Source organism: Aspergillus versicolor (assembly GCF_001890125.1).
Source record: "Aspergillus versicolor CBS 583.65 unplaced genomic scaffold ASPVEscaffold_4, whole genome shotgun sequence".
Taxonomy (NCBI): Eukaryota; Fungi; Ascomycota; class Eurotiomycetes; order Eurotiales; family Aspergillaceae; genus Aspergillus; species Aspergillus versicolor.
The window spans coordinates 282,776-298,794 of record NW_024467527.1 but is presented as its reverse complement, the minus strand read 5'-3'; the positions used below and the strand labels follow the sequence as shown (position 1 = coordinate 298,794).

Here is a 16,019-nt window from a genome sequence, read left to right as displayed (position 1 = left end):
AACTCCGGACCTGAGGGGTCCCCATCTTCTGCATTCCTTTCGTCTCGGAGCAGGCTCTCTCTGTTGACTGCTCGTCTGCTTTTGCGTGTGTGCCGCCTCGAAGAAACAGAAACTCTATTTTTGTTTTTTACATCTTATTTTATTTGGGTTGAAGTTGCGTGGTTGCACTTCAGACTCGACTTACGCAAAAACTCACCGGCCAGCTGCCCTGTCAGCAAAACGAGGGAATTAATCCGTTGCGTTGAGATTGAGTATCCTCAAACATACTGCTGTTCTTAAAGCTGTTATTGCACCCCATGTGAGTAAAAGAACCTTTATTTCCAACAATGGTATTGTCTATTGTCGGTCGTTTGCTGATGGTTTCGGCGTAGAATAATCAGCTCTCAAAATGCACGTCTCAGAGAAGCTTTCCCAAAATGAAGCAGCCGGTAAAATCGGTATCTCGTTCGAGTTCTTTCCTCCCAAGACAGCCCAAGGTGTGCAGAATTTGTACGACAGAATGGATCGTATGCACGGTTTGGGCCCCTCCTTCATCGATGTCACATGGGGGGCTGGTGGACGACTGTCGGATTTGACTTGTGAGATGGTCAACGTTGCTCAGTCGGTCTACGGTTTGGAAACATGTATGCATCTCACCTGCACAGATATGCCTCAGGAGAGAGTCGATGGTGCGCTTCAGGCCGCTTACAAGGCGGGCTGCACGAACATTCTCGCTCTGCGCGGTGACCCACCCCGTGAAAAGGAGACATGGGAGGCCACGGACGGTGGTTTTCGGTACGCAAAGGACTTGGTCAAGTACATTCGAGAGAAATACGGGAACCACTTCTGCATTGGCGTTGGAGGCTACCCGGAAGGTGCCGATGACAACTCTGATGTAGATCTTTTGATCGACCATCTCAAGGAGAAGGTCGATGCTGGCAGTACCTTTGTTGTCACCCAGATGTTCTACGATACAGACAACTTCATCCAGTGGGTCCAGAAATGTCGAGCCAAGGGTATCACCGTGCCCATCATTCCCGGGATCATGCCTATCCAGACATACGCTGCTTTCATTCGACGGGCGAACTGGACAAAGACCCGGATTCCTCCCGATTGGCTTGAGACTTTGGAACCGGTGAAAAACGATGATGCCGCCGTGAAGCAAATTGGTAAAAGCCTAATCGCAGAAATGTGTAGGAGATTAATTGATTCTGGCATCAAACACCTGCACTTGTAAGTTTATAATCTCCCCGTTGTGCATTGCGGAAATTAACAGCGCCCTAGCTATACAATGAATCTCGCACAATCCACGCAGCTTGTCCTTGAAGACCTACAACTCATGCCAACAGCTGAGACCCCTGTTCCCAGGCCTTTGCCTTGGAGGCCTTCTCTTGGCCTGAACCGGAGAGAAGAGGATGTCCGACCCATCTTCTGGCGGAACCGAAATTCATCATATATTGCCCGGACTCAGATCTGGGACGAATTCCCCAACGGCCGCTGGACAGACTCTAGGTCACCCGCCTTTGGGGAGTTGGATTCCTATGGTGTAGGAATCAAGGGCACCAACGAGCAGAACATCAAATTATGGGGCGAGCCAAAGTCTATTCGTGATCTTGCAGACGTCTTTGTCCGTTTCCTGGAAGGCCAACTCGATCGACTTCCTTGGAGTGACACTCCTATCACTCCCGAAACAAATGCCATTAAGGATCCCCTTGTTGAGCTTAACAAGCGAGGCTTTTTGACTATCAATTCCCAACCCGCAGTGAATGGCGTGAAGTCTTCTCACCCTATATATGGATGGGGACCGAAGAACGGTTTCGTCTACCAGAAGGCGTACCTTGAGCTCCTTATCCCTGCCTACTTGATTGACGAGCTGATCTCTCGCATTGAAGCAAATGAGGACCTGACATATCACGCCGTGACAAAGCACGGGGAATTGCGTACAAACACCCGTGATAGCCCCAACGCTTTGACATGGGGTATCTTTGCTGGACGCGAGGTTGTACAGCCAACAATTGTGGAAACTGTTAGTTTTCTGGCCTGGAAGGATGAGGCATACCAGCTAGGTGAGGATTGGGCCAAGTGCCATGATAGCGCAAGCCCAAGCCGTAAGTTGCTCCAGGGCGTAATGGACTCGTGGTATCTCGTCAACATTGGTAAGTGACTTTAATATAACCTCAGCATGCTGTTCTGACCACATCAATAGTCAACAATGACTTCCACAACACTTATGACCTCTTCAAGTTATTCAAAGACTTGAATGTCGAGGACATAGATGTTGAGTTCGCAGGCGAAAAACCTGAACCGAAGGTTCAGAATGGAACGACGAACGGGACGACGAACGGCACCACTAATGGGGCTACACCGGAGCAGTCCGTAAAGAACTAGGCATCTCAACACCTGCCATGTCCTGTTTAACACAAAAAAAGCCCCCGTTGATGCAACTCTTGCATCTTTATACAAACATATAATTCAACACCTAATTTTCAACACTTCTCTCAACGATACCTGCCTGGGCAAGTTCCTAGGCACTGAAATGTTTTACGTCGATACGAATGAAGACCTCTCAACGATTTCTTCCTCTCAAGCGTTTTTAATTCAACATGACTTTTCCATTCTCAACAATATACCCTCGCGTTTCTCTCTTCCGACTTTTTTCTGAGCATGAGAATCTTTGACATTCAACATTATTCTTTTTTGTTTCTCCCAGGGGAGAGAACAATTGAGAATCCCAAAAATCTGCATGAGTGGTCTTACGATAATTCAACACTATAACGGGCGGAGTTTTTTATGATATGAGTGAGTGACAGCTGCCGGGTGCTGCAGTTGTTCACCAAAAGTGATCGCATCCTCTTCAACATGGGATACGGATGGATTGGAGTCCTTTTTTGTTTGCATGGGTCTTGGATATCGATTTTCATCCCTTCCCGCCCCCCTTTCTTCTATATTAGTTTCATCCTGTCTAGCCTGACTTGGTGGATATTATTGTACGTACACGGGGATTACTGGCTGGTTCGTACCGAGTTGAGTTGATAGAGCCAGATATTCCCTTTCTCTTGGCTTATAGAAAAGAGAAAGATAAATAAATAGAAACTCCGTCGTCTGACAAGACGGATATTCAACATACAAAAACCCTTTACTTTTGAGACTTTCACTTTTCAGACAGTCTAGAGGAGACCCAGAGTCACATATTTGGATTGCTAGGGTAAGCAGACAATATACATGATATTAACCCGCGCGTAACGATAAGCCAAATAATAGCCAACGACGGGTTTAATCATAAAAATACAAACAGGAAAAATGTAAAAATGCTCCGACAACCCCGAATGACTCCAAGAACGGCCTGTAGCTAGGAACGGAACGAAAAGTAGGGCGAATACGAAAAGAGTAAGAACGAGAAGCAGCGAGCAAACGGTCGGCTTATAGTAGGAACAGAATTCGTGAGATCGCACGGATGGTCAATGCAAAGGGTCTTACAAACCACATTATCCAAGCTCCGAAGAGAATCACAACGCCCACTGCTCGAGAGACGATCATGGCAACAAATCCAAGAATGAGGAGATACGCCATCGCTTGGCCCAAATCGGTTAATAACCAAGCAGCGTCCTTGTCGTAGGCCTCGGGCCAAACTCCTGTAGAGTTGTACGCGGATATGATAGCCAACCCCTTTCTAAAGACACATAAACAATGCTCGAGCATTCCCAGAATGCCATTCATGAACAGCTTGAATAACACCAGCTTCGAGCCGCGATTCGCTCTGATTTGGTGGTAAAACCCTTGCACCTGAGCGAAGAAGAGGAAAATCGTGTCGATGACCAAATGAAAGGTCTGCGAGCTCATAATCCTCCTAGTATGAGGCCGCGTCTCGCTACCACTTTGGTCCTGGTTGGAGTGCGAGACTTTGCTATCGGAATTATTCTCGCGATGATCATCCAGTTGGTGCCCGTCTAGTTCAGCGACGTCAAAAATTTTCGCTTGCATTATTGTGCCACGGGGCCGTGGTGAGCTCTTAGGGGTCGGTGAAAGAGATTTCGTGCTGGTAGGTCCCGGGCTTTTTACTTCTGGAGAATTGGATGATAAGGTCGATTTTTTCGGCGATATATGGCTTGCTCTGGTCGACGAACCTGCGGAGGTAGATTCCGAGGGGCTATCTAGTAGAGGCTCGATACGGGACTCGGTGGAGGACTTGCGGATTCCTGGCGTACGGGTGAACCCACGTATACCTCGCGGCTTTTCTCCGGTGACGGGCTTTACTGTGGCGGTGATGGGCTTTATTTTGGCGACGGCCATCGGCTCTGCTCGTTGTTTGACGACGGGAATATTCGTGGATGCTGCCGGATCCAAAGGTTTTGCAGAGGGCGCGCTTGATTTTCCCGATGAATTTTGACTCACTCGACGTAGGCCTGAAGGCGAGACACCCCCCTTGGTGTTGTTCATCGAGACCTTCGTGTTGATCCACGGTCTTGTTCGAGCGTCGGTGATGATTTCGCCTGCGCTTCGTGAGGTGGGTTCCCGAGGGCTGGTGTGCTTGGGTATGTTGCTTCTTAAATCTCCCATAGTCACCATAGTACGTGTTATAGTGGGTGTGATAATGAATACATCGTCCGGCCTGGGAATCGGCTTCTGGTTCTCTGAAGTCCCGGTCTGAGTCCCCGTAGAACCTTGTTCGTCTTTCGATGGTTGGATCGTAGAATTTCTTGTCTTCAGTTGCTGACACTGTGCTTCTCGGCACAATACCTTGGGTGTTGGCTTCGAGCATTGGGCATGCTTCAAATTCTGAAAAATTGGTTCCCATTCTTCTTGAACAAGACTCGTCTCTCCGGGTTCTCTCTTCGGCTGCTGTGTTTGTGCCAGTTTGGATTCTCTGCGAACCCTGGGCATACGGGAAGCTGATATATTCACGACTCTTGGGCGTTCTGGTGTCGAAAAGTACAGAATTTCGTCCGGGTTCCGATCGTGTGGGCCATTGATTTCCTTGCACCCTAAAAAAGAACCATCCACGTTTTCATGAGGAGATTTCTTTCTAGGGCCTATGGATGACTCCTCCCAAATTGTACTACATCTCTGCTTCCCGATTTCATCGGGGCAGTAGTAACGGGGATGACTAGGGCTGTATGCCGATTTATCATCTATCTCTGTATTCGATGCAGGCGGTCGTGAATCCTGTCCGTCCAGTGTTCCTAGCCGCTTTCCGCTCGGGTCGGGGGGCTTAAAATGCTGCTCTGGTGTCCCATTACGCGGGCTAGGGAGAGTGTCGGGATCGACCATCGACCCTCCTTCCGTCTGTACTCTCTCAATGCTGCTTTGGTATTGAGCAATTTGCCGCACATTCATGGTAGGAGGATTGGGATCCCTTGCAGACGGCATATGGACAACGAATCTATCCTCCCATTCTTTCATCGACGACGGGCCAGATATGGGAGACACAGAAGAATTTGAATTGTAGGTCGAGTCGGTAGTACTGCTCGACTTATATCTTTGACTGGATAATCCACTCCCGTTTGAGCTGGCCGAACGGTTACTACTTGTCCGCCGCTTGTCGTCTGAAGATCGATCTCGACTGGGTGAGGTACTGTCTTTGGGCTTCTCTCGTTCAGGTGTCGAATACTTCGGCTTCGTTTTGTAATCTGTCTTTGGCGTAGATTGTTTCTCGCTCGAGGTGCCACCGGTATATTTCCACTTATGCTTTGCTATTTCTTGCCGCGGTGCATTGGCCAACGAGATGATCTTTTTGTACGCTGGATTCTGGGTTACCTTGGGCTTCTCTCTGTTCCATGACGCCGACAAGTCTTTGTCCAATTTATCCCTAACCTTTCGCCAGTATCGCTCCCGTTCCTGATCCAAGGGCCTGGGCGAACCATGCTCGGATGAGCCGTCGTGCCCTTTTTGTTTAATCGGGGCGGCAACACCGTTTTGCCCACTAGGCTCCTTATCTGTGGGGACTTTGAGTACAGGAAGTTTGGTTGGCGTAGTCCTAGATCGAGGCGGGGATTTAGATGAACCGGCCTCAGAGGCATTGCCTTCTGAAAGGGCTGCTAGTTCGGCCACCCCGTTCCGAGCGTTGTTCATGTCAGAATTGTGTATTCCACCCTTGCCACGATGGTGTCGAGATTGAAGGTTGAGCATACGCCCGTTCACTAGATCGTAGGCCATACCGACACGCTCGGGTTGTACACACGGATGGCGTCGACTTAAAGTCAGTAGTGATTATTTGCCTGAGACGCTCCTTCCATGGGTATTTGTCGAGACAAGACTTGATCCGCAGCAGGTGAAAATCGCGTTCACTATCTGGGCGTTGGGGAAAGAACCATCGAGGTAGGGCAACCACGGTGTAAGAACATCGGAGGACATCTGGTACGGAATGGCACAAATGGGCCGGGAACGCGTATAAGTCGAAGGCCGAGGGATTGGAATGTAACGCATTGGGTCGCCACGATTGAGAATGCACCACTCAACGAGTGCGGAATGTGCTTCCTCATGTTCCGATATAGCTTGGAATGCAAGTCACATCCTCGGGAGGAAATTTGTAGGAAAGGAAGGCGCGTCATTGGTGCCGATATGTGGCAGGCAGAGCATGCTTCACGGTAATCGTAGTACGTCAAACCTTACTCTGGAAAAGTCTCGATGATCGCGGCGTCCATCTGGTGGCGACGGAGCTCCCCAGCCACATTCCAGAATTGATAGATACGCGAGTCTACAAGACGTCGCGACCACATAAGGCTGGCATAGCTATACATTAAAGTATTAGACCGGATCACGCATCCCCCGACGTATTCAAGGGTTATTTGTGTTATCCAGTATAAGTCCTCATAACGTTAATCAATTTCAACTTGGCTCAACTAAAAGCGCCCGGTTTCCCGGCGGAGATTGCTCTTGCTGCTTGTTCTCGGCATCATGGGGCTAGGTGCGACTGACACATTGCTCTTCTTCAGCGGGCTTGAAGGTCGTGCACTTCGTTCTCTATAGAAGAAATCCCCGTTGTTGTGCAGGCGACGATCAAAATTACCCGTAGTGGGCTTTCGCAGCGGAGAATTAGCGTGTGAGTATACCCCAAGACTACCACCATCACCTCCTGTGTGAGTTGGGGTTTGTCGAAATTGAGGCTGGCGGATGGAACCTAGAGGGGCTTTGACGGCAGGAGAAGCGTCCCGCAAATGATTTGGAGTTTGGACCGAGTGAGATGTTCTTATCGGCGTAGAAGAGAAGGAGCTATTCCGAGAGGAGTTTCCTTCTGGGTCGATATGCCTCACATAGCTGGGGTTTGGGCTAGTTCTAAATCCCCGGTTTATAACAACAGCTGGCGCAAATGTATCAACCTTGTTATATTTCTCTTCGAAGTCAAGGTTGGGTCCTGAGAACTGAGTCCCCACCTCTCTCATCAACGGCTGAGTTCTGGGATGAACAAATTTCGTGTCATATTCCTTCAGCACTTCCTTTTGAACGACCATAGCGTCCTTGGCCTGCTGTTTGAAGAACGATGAGAGGAATGACATTTGCACGGATAGTAGGGCCGTCACCACTAGAGTGGTAACGATGGTAACGCTAGGTCGAGGGTCGGAAAGCTGTGTAGGCAGGAAAATCCAGTAAATAAGGACATGAACAGGGCTGAAGAGGCAGAATAGCCGGAGGCAGATTGGTAGAGGGTCCCAAACCGCAAGTTCCCAGACATCGCGCGTGGCATTTGGGTGGGCCCTCGACTCCGCAGACCCAGTAAGCGCATGAGCAAGGTATCGGATTGGCGAAGCCGTCGCTGGGGTAGAATCGACTCGAACACGTTGAGCAGATGGTGTTGCAGGGGTTTGGTCGACCGAGGCTTCAAAAAGGCGATAGTGTCGTTTCCGTTGGAACGTGTAGAAGGTATTCAAACCGGCGACGCAGATTAGGAAGTGGACGATGAACGATGCCTAGCAGATAACAGTCAGTTCCCAAGATACTCTTACTAAATGTATTCAGAGGCAGCCACTTACCAGCCAACTCAGCAGAGAAACTCCGTCGCCATCGCCAAACACATCATCAACGGCTTGGCTGCCGCTCTGCCGACTGTTGGCCCTCGCAATCATAAATACAATGTTCATAGTCACACCCAGTGGCAGCGCCCAGTTTTTCTCAAACTGTTCCCAGTCGTTTGCATCAATCTCTTCCGATAGCCAAAGCAGAAAGTCCAGCGGGTTTAGATAGGACTTGATACGCTCCGCCAACGGCTGGCGGCGTACAAGGCGAGGCATCGTGATGTCAAGGAAAAAGGACGTCGGAGAAGCAGGGAGCGGAGATGTCGATTGTTGGAGAAGAATATTAAACTCAAAGATGATCTTCCACCAAACCACGAAATGGCCAAAGACCGACCTTTTGAGCTTCGAACCAGCTTGCAGAAGTAAACAACGCAGCATAATAGTACACAGAAAAAAGATGGGGAGCTCGGATTATGTAAGCGGAGCTAAGGCCACGAGTTCCACCTGCTGATTGACTAACGGCATTTGGGATGACGATTGGGGGCCCGGCGGCACGGGATTAACATCAAGATCAAAGCTCGACGATTGACAGCTGCGGTGGCTTTGATACAGGCTCGGATTCTTGCCTGCGCAATTATATCTCATCGGAACGATCTCTAGATCGTACTGTCGATTCTTAACTCCTTCACATTTCAGTTCAATCACCATGGCGGCAGGCCCCGTGGCTTATAAGGTACCGATTGCTACCCCCCTCACTTGGGACATCTTCTAAATACAGGATACACACTACAGGACCGACAGTTTCTCGCTGTCATTGGCGATGAAGAGTAATACAACCGCCGTCCTATGTGCTCAAAGGAGACAATCCTCGCTAACATGCCACCAGCTCCGTAACTGGCCTTCTTCTCGCCGGGATCGGGGTAAGTGTCGACACACACCATAACATGGAACAGCAATATACTAATTCATATTTCGTATTATCCAGCACGTCACAGCTGGCCCAGATCCGCAACGAAACTTCCTAGTTGTCGACGCAAAGACTGAGACCTCAGCAATCGAGAAAGCATTCCAAGACTTCACGCAAGAACGGAAGGATATCGCTGTCCTTTTGATCAACCAACACGTATGCCTACCCATACAATGCGGCCGCTGAACACGATACTGATTAATATAACAGGTGGCAGAGCGCATTCGAAATGTCGTCGACGCGTACTCCGAAGCTTTCCCCGCCGTGCTCGAGATCCCATCCAAAGACCACCCATACGACCCTGAGAAAGACAGTGTATTGAAGCGAGTGCGTCGGTTATTCGGCGAATAGATCGGTTTAGCCTTAGCGTGTTCATGTTCGTTTCTGTTGTATATCATTGGGCATTTTTTACGTCCCGCGCATGACATTCGGTTTCAGTTATTGTCAAGCTCCATCGCAATCAACCTATAGAGGTAGAGGTTCATTTTTAGTCTACGCCTTTCATTTGGCCACCAGCGCGGGTATTTAAATATGCAGGACTTAGTAGGCAGTTTACCGAAATGTTGTATTAAGGGCAATAAACCTGAAAGAGTATCCGAATATACTTGCTTTAAAAGTCAAACTGACCCCCAAACTACGGAGGTGTAGATAACATGCGAAGATGCTCGGTTCATAATATGCATATCGGAGGTCACGCAAAAGCTATTCAAGCACATCCCGAACGCCGGAAAAGACGTAGCACTCGTACATTATTAACAGGGATCGCGGGAGGGTGGCCATGATCCAACGTCTGTTAAAAAAAAAAAAAAAGTTGGGAACGGCGAGGTTTGGACAGCAGTGCAGAGTTGGCAGAAAGTAATAGGATCTGGATGTGCGATGGTGAAAAATCATAGAGTTGCAAAATCATGTAAGCGTTACTGAAACAAAGTCATGGCCGCAGTAAGGAATGGATATCTATAGCCACTTAGAACTGAATGTTCTTGGCATCCAGGCAGGTGATCCTCTTGTCGTTCTTGTCGTAGACGTCCGCATGGACAGTGTATTTACCCTTTTGCATATTGTTAGCCTAGTCGACAAAGGTTGAGCTTCGAACAAGGGACATGTCCAACGTACTGGAGGAATCTGAGCCGGCAAATCAACCTCCCTGGTAAGGACTAGGGGACCTTCCTCCAACGGACACTCTAGGTTCACATTGACGATCTGATCACAGAGGTCGGGTCTTTGCCTAAGAAGGGTGATCAACCCGTACTTGACTTCCAGAAGAACATATGCGCCCTTTTCAACTCGTTCATGCAGAACACCCTCGGCCTTTATCTTAAGAGTTTGACCACTAGAGAGTATTAGCAACGTAAATGGGGGAGATAAGAGATCACTAGGCGACTAACGGCTTTGGAGGGTTTGGAGCTAAATCCACGGATTTGATATCGAGCAGGTTGCTACTCGGTTCTGTGCAGAACTCCAGCGGGTTATCGCCGTCGACAGGAAAATCCTGTGCTATAACATCCTGCCCAGATCCAAAGAACGAAGCGGGTGTAGCGGTCACAGCCAACGGGGCCAAGAGCAGAGCGGCGGCGGACGATGAGAGCTTCATGGTTTCGAACGGTAATCGAGGGCAAGAATGAAGGACGGTGCAGTTAACACTGCAGATACAAGGACGGGCGTATATTTACCCAGGAACGAGTACCCAAGAACGAGCTCGCAGTCGTGAGAAAGAAGAGAGATGTTGGAGAATGGTGTCATAGGAGTCGAAGCGCCTTGGAGGTCGGTGATCACTGACCAATGGCTGGGTGCACGTGATGACGCCGCTTATCATTTCCAGCCAAGCCACTTTCCTCCAGGCTGTCCGGCGCGTGACGCTGATGTTTGTTGAGCAATGCTTCCTTCCAAAGCATGGCACGGGCTAAGTGCTCTGTGAAGACTGGTATTTTATTATGTAACGACAAACATATTGCCTTATTGTTGAAATGTTGGCCAGCTAGCGAAATCAAACCTCGCTCTTGTATACAGCCTCCAGTAGAATTATCTTAGTCGGGAATATCCGCCCACACTCGACTCCGTTCGCCTCCACAGACACTGCCAAGTTGATACCGTGATAGCTTTGAGGAAGTTCCCTGTCTAACCAAATTCATTGAGATATATTATTTACAGGCTATACAGTAGGTCATACACATTGCTCGTCTAGTGTTCGGAAACGAAGATACCGGCCATGCCCATACCCTGGAAGAAAAGGATTAGTTCGAAGTCAAAATTGTTCTTGGAGGACTAATAGCTCACCGTTCCAACACACATGGAGGTTACAGCCACTCTCTTGTTCTGCCGTCGCAGTTCTGATAGAGCAGTAACAACCTGGCGTGCGCCTGTTGCTCCCAACGGGTGGCCAAAGGCAATGGCACCACCGCGAGGATTCACCTTGGAAATATCCAAGCCTAGCTTCTGAACACAGTATACACCCTACATCGCGATTAGCATGTCTCTCCTGCTCCAAAATAATAATAATTCCATACCATGGAAGCGAATGCCTCGTTGATCTCAAAAATGTCAATTTCGTTGTTGGTCAAACCGAACTTGGAAAGAATCTTAGGAATGGCCAACGAGGGACCGATGCCCATGATTCTGGGCTCCAAGCCAACAACTGTTGCTCCAGCAAACTTGCCAATAATGGGCTGCCCGAGTTCCTCCGCGCGAGATCGCTTCATGAGCAAGACCGCCGCAGCGCCATCGGTGATCTGACTGGCATTGCCACCAGTGGTGTTGCTTGGCTGCCATTGAGGGAACGCGGACCGAATCTTGCCCAGCGACTCCGCAGTTGTGCCATAGCGGATGCCATCGTCCTTGTCAACAACAACGGATTTGATTTCGCCAGTCTTGGGATCTTTAATCTGCGTCTTGACGGGGACGATCTCGTCCTCAAACCAGCCAGCCTTCTGAGCGGCCTCTGCTTTCTGGTAGCTGTTGGCAGCGAACTGGTCATGCTGCTCACGAGAGATACTGAATTGACCGGCAACGTTCTCAGAGGTCTGACCCATGGGCTGCGTGTTCTGCGAAGCAAGAGGGTGCGACAGAATCGAATTAGACAGGTCTGGCGCACCGCCGTCGGCATTGGTGCTCATGCTCTCTGCGCCAACGGCAATACCAACATCGATCGAGCCAGCAATAACTTGGTTCGCAATGTTCTGGATTGCCAGCAACCCAGAAGAGCAGAAACGGTTGGTAACAGATGCGGCAGTAGAAGCGGGGAATCCTGCCGCAAGCACAGCAGAACGGGCAACGTATGCCTGTCCAGGGCAAAGAGTGTTGCCAACACAGACATCTTCAACAAGGGTAGGGTCCAGCTTGGACTTTTCGCGCACACTCTATTTGATTTATTAGGCCGAATACCACAATTTTATTGGGTTTAATTGCCGCCATACCGTCAATAGGGAAATTAGCAGGTCATCCAGACGAGTGTCCTTAAGACCACCTTTCCTCGCCTTTGTGAGCGGAGTTCGAACAGCGAGGGTTATTACCTGATCGCAGAGACGTTAGCCATGGGGCTGCTAGATGGTGGAAGCTGAGGGGCTTAACATACCACATCGTCAGGGTTTTTGGCCAGCAACTTCTCCCTGGAGGATGCAGCGGTCGAACCCGAGATTTGGTTCGAGATAGAGGAAAGTCGTTGCTGAGGCGAAGACATTCTTGGGCGGGAAGTGAATGGTATACTGGGGAGGGAAAAGAAAGATGAGCGGAGATTAAGTTCCTCCCCACTATGATATAGGAGCCAGCTACTAGCCTGGGCAAGTCTATCAACCGCGGCTCTGGGGAAGCAAAGAGGAACAAATAATGATTAATCAACCGAGAGGAACCCGGAGGTGGGCCAGAGAGACGGACTGCCGAAAGCCGGTTACGTCCACGAGTTCAGGACCAGTTCCTGCCGACCAATTCGCGGGAGTACATATATTGGATGGCGGTATGCTTATAGACAGCACTGGCCCGAGGCAGAGGCGATTCAAATATTGCTAACGTTTGATTGTACAAGTTCGTGGCTTGTGGTATCTGCCTACAGTGACGAGTGCTCTATCTCGGTACAGGGCGAGAGAGCAATGCCGATATGAGTGCCGCCCAGCAAGCACCGCTCGTATTGTCACACAGTTGTAAGATACGGTAACTTTTGGGGCCGAGGCTGTCGGGGTGGGGTCTTTTTGGTGACAGTCGTAGCGGAGGAAGTGATCTACAACTTCTTTATCAACAACGATTGTTCAACACTTAGACTGATCAAAGTCAACCGAAATGTGGGAGTTTGAGCACCTCAGGTTGCAGTTTGCAGCTGCAGGGGAGACCCCGAAATGTACAGGATTGCGGAGAATTGCGGGGGACTTCCGGTTTTAATGTCCGAAACGAGAGTTGGATCAAGATCAAGGCCCCTCACTAGCACTCTTGGTTTTGGAGATGGGTCAAACGGCCCAAAGCTCCGCTCGTCTCGAGCACTCCATCCTCTGGTTTTCGGATCTGACACGGTGCTGCACTACCGTCTTACCCTCCGTCGACACCTAGGCTGTTCCCCGGTGCTTGTTCCTGTGGGCGGCAAATCCGCCACTATCAGTTCCCGTCCCCAGATTCCGTCTTGGATTTCCAGGCCAGGCTACTGCGTCAGAATAAACAGCTTTCGGGTGCTCTGGGCCCTCTGGGCTTATAATAAGGGACAAAGGGCGCCGCCCAATAATCTATACCCAGTTGATATCTTGTCCTTTTTTCGCCCCAAAATCTGTTTACACCTACGTCGAGAGTGCTGCCATGGATATTCTCTCTGAGATCGGTGTGCCCACTGTGGCTGCCGCATCGGCCCTCTCAGTTGCGACCGCTGTCTACCTGAATGCCAAATTATCCATCTCTACAGATCTAAGTGCCATCCGCAGTGATCGAGCTTGGGGTAAGCGGCTGGCTCATCGCATGTCGCAGCTAGGTGAAACTGTCACCATTTATGGCATGCTGCATCGGGTGGTGGAAATAGAGGGACGCGGCTCTGCCGAAGCTCTTTGGTTTGAAAGTAAATCATGGACTTACTCAGAATTGAAAGACCGTATGCTTTTTTTCTTCGTGTTTGGATCAGTTAAGCATACCTTACTGACTTGTACATAGTCGTGGACCGATTGGCCGCCCTCCTCCATGAGCGAGATATTCACTCGGGGGACTTTGTCGCTATCTTCGCTACCAATTCTCCAGAGATGATTGTTATTCTCTATGCTCTTTCTAAACTAGGAGCCACTGCTGCTCTCATCAACATTAATCTACGAGGTATGAATGCACTTCCCTTTTATCACCAAACTAAGACTTGCTAACTTAATCTAATTAACCAGACGACACTTTCATGCATTGTCTCAACGTCTCGGGCTCCAAGTTTATAATTTCTACACCAGATCTATCAGAATTTGTGTGCGCAGACTTGCCTCATATGTCGTTTAATATATCATCGTTTGACGGCGTCTCTGCTGCGTCTGAACTTGTTACAGTCTCACAATTGCAGCAATACTCACCGTCAACGTTGAAAGCCGCAAAGAGATCACCTAGTGATCTCACAGCACTTATATATACCTCAGGTACAACCGGGAAACCCAAGGCATGCGCTGTGCGCAATATGATGGCCATGGTCACATCGAATCCCCTCTCAGTGGATGTCAACAATCCTTCAAGATACTTTCCTGTACGAACATACTGCTCTCTTCCACTTTTCCACGGCACTGCCTATTTCACGGGGCTGTGCTACTCTGTGGGGAACGCAGGAACCCTATGTATCCGCCGCAAATTCTCCGCTTCCAAATTCTGGAAAGACGTTCACGACTCAAGAGCCACCCGGATTCTATATATTGGAGAACTGTGTAGATACCTCATGGCAACCCCTCCCTCCCCATATGACCAAGACCACTCCTGCATTGTCGCCGCCGGTAACGGGTTGCGCGGAGACATCTGGGAACGTTTCCGTCAGAGATTCAACGTCCCCGAGATCCGCGAGTTCTACCGATCAACCGAAGGCATCGCCAAGTTCGACAACTTTGGCTTTGGAGCTTGGGGCGCTGGGAAGGTTGGATTTGGAGGCCCAATCAAGCGCATGCTCGAGGATGACACAGTTCTCGTGAAATACGATACCGACACGGAAATGCCCTACCGGGATCCCAGCACTGGGTTCTGCGTTAGGGCTAGGATTGGAGAGGAAGGAGAGGCGATCGGCCGCGTGAGAAACCGCGGCCTACTTACCGAGTATCTACAGAATGAAGAGGCCACGGAGAAAAAGCTCCTTCGAGACGTGTTTGAGAAGGGGGATCTCTTCCAACGCACGGGTGATTTGCTCGTCCAGGACTTTGACGGGTGGGTGAAGTTCCAAGACCGGGTTGGGGATACCTTCCGGTGGAAGGGCGAGAACGTTAGTGCCGGAGAAATCAGAGACCATATTTCTACTATTCCCGGGGTTCATGACGCCGTTGTTTACGGCGTGAGACTGAATGCGTATGACGGGCAGGCAGGCGCTGCAGGTGTTACTCTTGAAGACCCCTCAGAGGGGTCGGCCGGTGAATTCATTTCCAGGCTTCATGCCGAGCTGAAAAAGAAGGGTGTGCCGTCGTACGCTGTTCCCCGGCTTGTCCGACTGACCGAGAAGTGAGTTTTCCCGCATAAGAATAATGGCATGTGCTATATCTAACCGTTCACAATAGGGTTGCAACAGGAGTAACGTTCAAGCAAGCCAAGGGTGATTTGACGAAGAAGGGCTGGGACCCTCTTGGTGACTGGAACGGTGATAGGCTATATTGGCTGAACGGCACGAAATACGAGAAGCTGACCCAGCCGAGTTGGAAGTCGATTGAAAGCGGGACTGCGAAGCTGTAATGTATAGATTTACTGTATATACTCTTACCTACATAGATCGTGTCACCTACTCCATAGATCTTCTATATAAACCAATCCCTAGAGCCAATCACGCACACCATTTGCAGTGCACAAAGCAACACCCCGCACAAACTACTTTAGGTAGCTGAGGTAACAGGTTTCCAGCCCATCAAGATCGGCAGCAGCGTTACATGGCCGACTGATATCCGCAATCCCCCCCCCACTTTCCACTCCCCAGGCCTCTAAAACTCGCGCTTTAGTAAATCCCG

The 16,019-nt window shown here is 49.7% G+C and overlaps 7 protein-coding genes across 7 annotated transcripts; 3 read left to right on the top strand and 4 right to left on the bottom strand.

Annotated features, from left to right (window-relative positions):
- The first annotated feature begins 110 nt into the window (after positions 1-110).
- ASPVEDRAFT_616081 (methylenetetrahydrofolate reductase (NAD(P)H) MET13) lies at positions 111-2,603 on the top strand. Its single transcript, XM_040815574.1, has 4 exons — positions 111-298; positions 372-1,212; positions 1,264-2,135; positions 2,186-2,603. The coding sequence occupies exons 2-4, from the start codon at positions 389-391 to the stop codon at positions 2,365-2,367; spliced, it is 1,878 nt and encodes a 625-aa protein (XP_040666855.1). The 5' UTR covers positions 111-298; positions 372-388; the 3' UTR covers positions 2,368-2,603.
- Positions 2,604-3,194: 591 nt separating this feature from the next.
- On the bottom strand, positions 3,195-6,074 carry ASPVEDRAFT_40646 (putative NTP binding protein). The gene has a single exon (XM_040812185.1). The coding sequence runs from the start codon at positions 6,046-6,048 to the stop codon at positions 3,400-3,402; it is 2,649 nt and encodes an 882-aa protein (XP_040666854.1). The 5' UTR covers positions 6,049-6,074; the 3' UTR covers positions 3,195-3,399.
- A 744-nt stretch (positions 6,075-6,818) lies between these two features.
- ASPVEDRAFT_82631 (Nur1/Mug154 family protein) lies at positions 6,819-8,204 on the bottom strand (the record flags this gene model as incomplete). Its single annotated transcript, XM_040817228.1, has 2 exons — positions 6,819-7,883; positions 7,947-8,204. 2 exons carry the CDS (start codon positions 8,202-8,204, stop codon positions 6,819-6,821), a joined length of 1,323 nt encoding a protein of 440 aa, XP_040666853.1.
- Positions 8,205-8,634: 430 nt separating this feature from the next.
- On the top strand, positions 8,635-9,246 carry ASPVEDRAFT_82630 (H(+)-transporting V1 sector ATPase subunit F; the record flags this gene model as incomplete). Its single annotated transcript, XM_040817227.1, has 5 exons — positions 8,635-8,661; positions 8,721-8,755; positions 8,815-8,848; positions 8,914-9,051; positions 9,106-9,246. The coding sequence occupies 5 exons, from the start codon at positions 8,635-8,637 to the stop codon at positions 9,244-9,246; spliced, it is 375 nt and encodes a 124-aa protein (XP_040666852.1).
- Positions 9,247-9,859: 613 nt separating this feature from the next.
- Positions 9,860-10,650, bottom strand: ASPVEDRAFT_190704 (ML domain-containing protein; the record flags this gene model as incomplete). The annotated part of the gene is made up of 3 exons (XM_040809068.1): positions 10,281-10,650; positions 10,009-10,225; positions 9,860-9,943 (listed from the first exon to the last, which is right to left on the bottom strand). The coding sequence occupies exons 1-3, from the start codon at positions 10,484-10,486 to the stop codon at positions 9,860-9,862; spliced, it is 507 nt and encodes a 168-aa protein (XP_040666851.1). The 5' UTR covers positions 10,487-10,650.
- A 102-nt stretch (positions 10,651-10,752) lies between these two features.
- ASPVEDRAFT_166516 (putative peroxisomal 3-ketoacyl-coA thiolase (Kat1)) lies at positions 10,753-12,568 on the bottom strand (the record flags this gene model as incomplete). Its single annotated transcript, XM_040808648.1, has 5 exons — positions 10,753-11,112; positions 11,170-11,346; positions 11,400-12,248; positions 12,306-12,401; positions 12,464-12,568. The coding sequence occupies 5 exons, from the start codon at positions 12,566-12,568 to the stop codon at positions 11,074-11,076; spliced, it is 1,266 nt and encodes a 421-aa protein (XP_040666850.1). The 3' UTR covers positions 10,753-11,073.
- Positions 12,569-13,665: 1,097 nt separating this feature from the next.
- Positions 13,666-15,750, top strand: ASPVEDRAFT_82627 (putative bifunctional fatty acid transporter/acyl-CoA synthetase (FAT1); the record flags this gene model as incomplete). Its single annotated transcript, XM_040817226.1, has 4 exons — positions 13,666-13,951; positions 14,011-14,166; positions 14,229-15,522; positions 15,579-15,750. The coding sequence occupies 4 exons, from the start codon at positions 13,666-13,668 to the stop codon at positions 15,748-15,750; spliced, it is 1,908 nt and encodes a 635-aa protein (XP_040666849.1).
- Between the last annotated feature and the right edge of the window lie 269 nt (positions 15,751-16,019).

Coding starts and splice junctions, on each gene's coding strand:
- ASPVEDRAFT_616081 (XM_040815574.1), top strand. CDS start 389: ATGCACGTCTCAGAGAAGCTTTCCCAAAATGAAGCAGCCGGTAAAATC. Junction 1,213..1,263: donor GGCATCAAACACCTGCACTT/GTAAGTTTATAA, acceptor ACAGCGCCCTAG/CTATACAATGAATCTCGCAC. Junction 2,136..2,185: donor GTGGTATCTCGTCAACATTG/GTAAGTGACTTT, acceptor CCACATCAATAG/TCAACAATGACTTCCACAAC.
- ASPVEDRAFT_40646 (XM_040812185.1), bottom strand. CDS start 6,048: ATGAACAACGCTCGGAACGGGGTGGCCGAACTAGCAGCCCTTTCAGAA.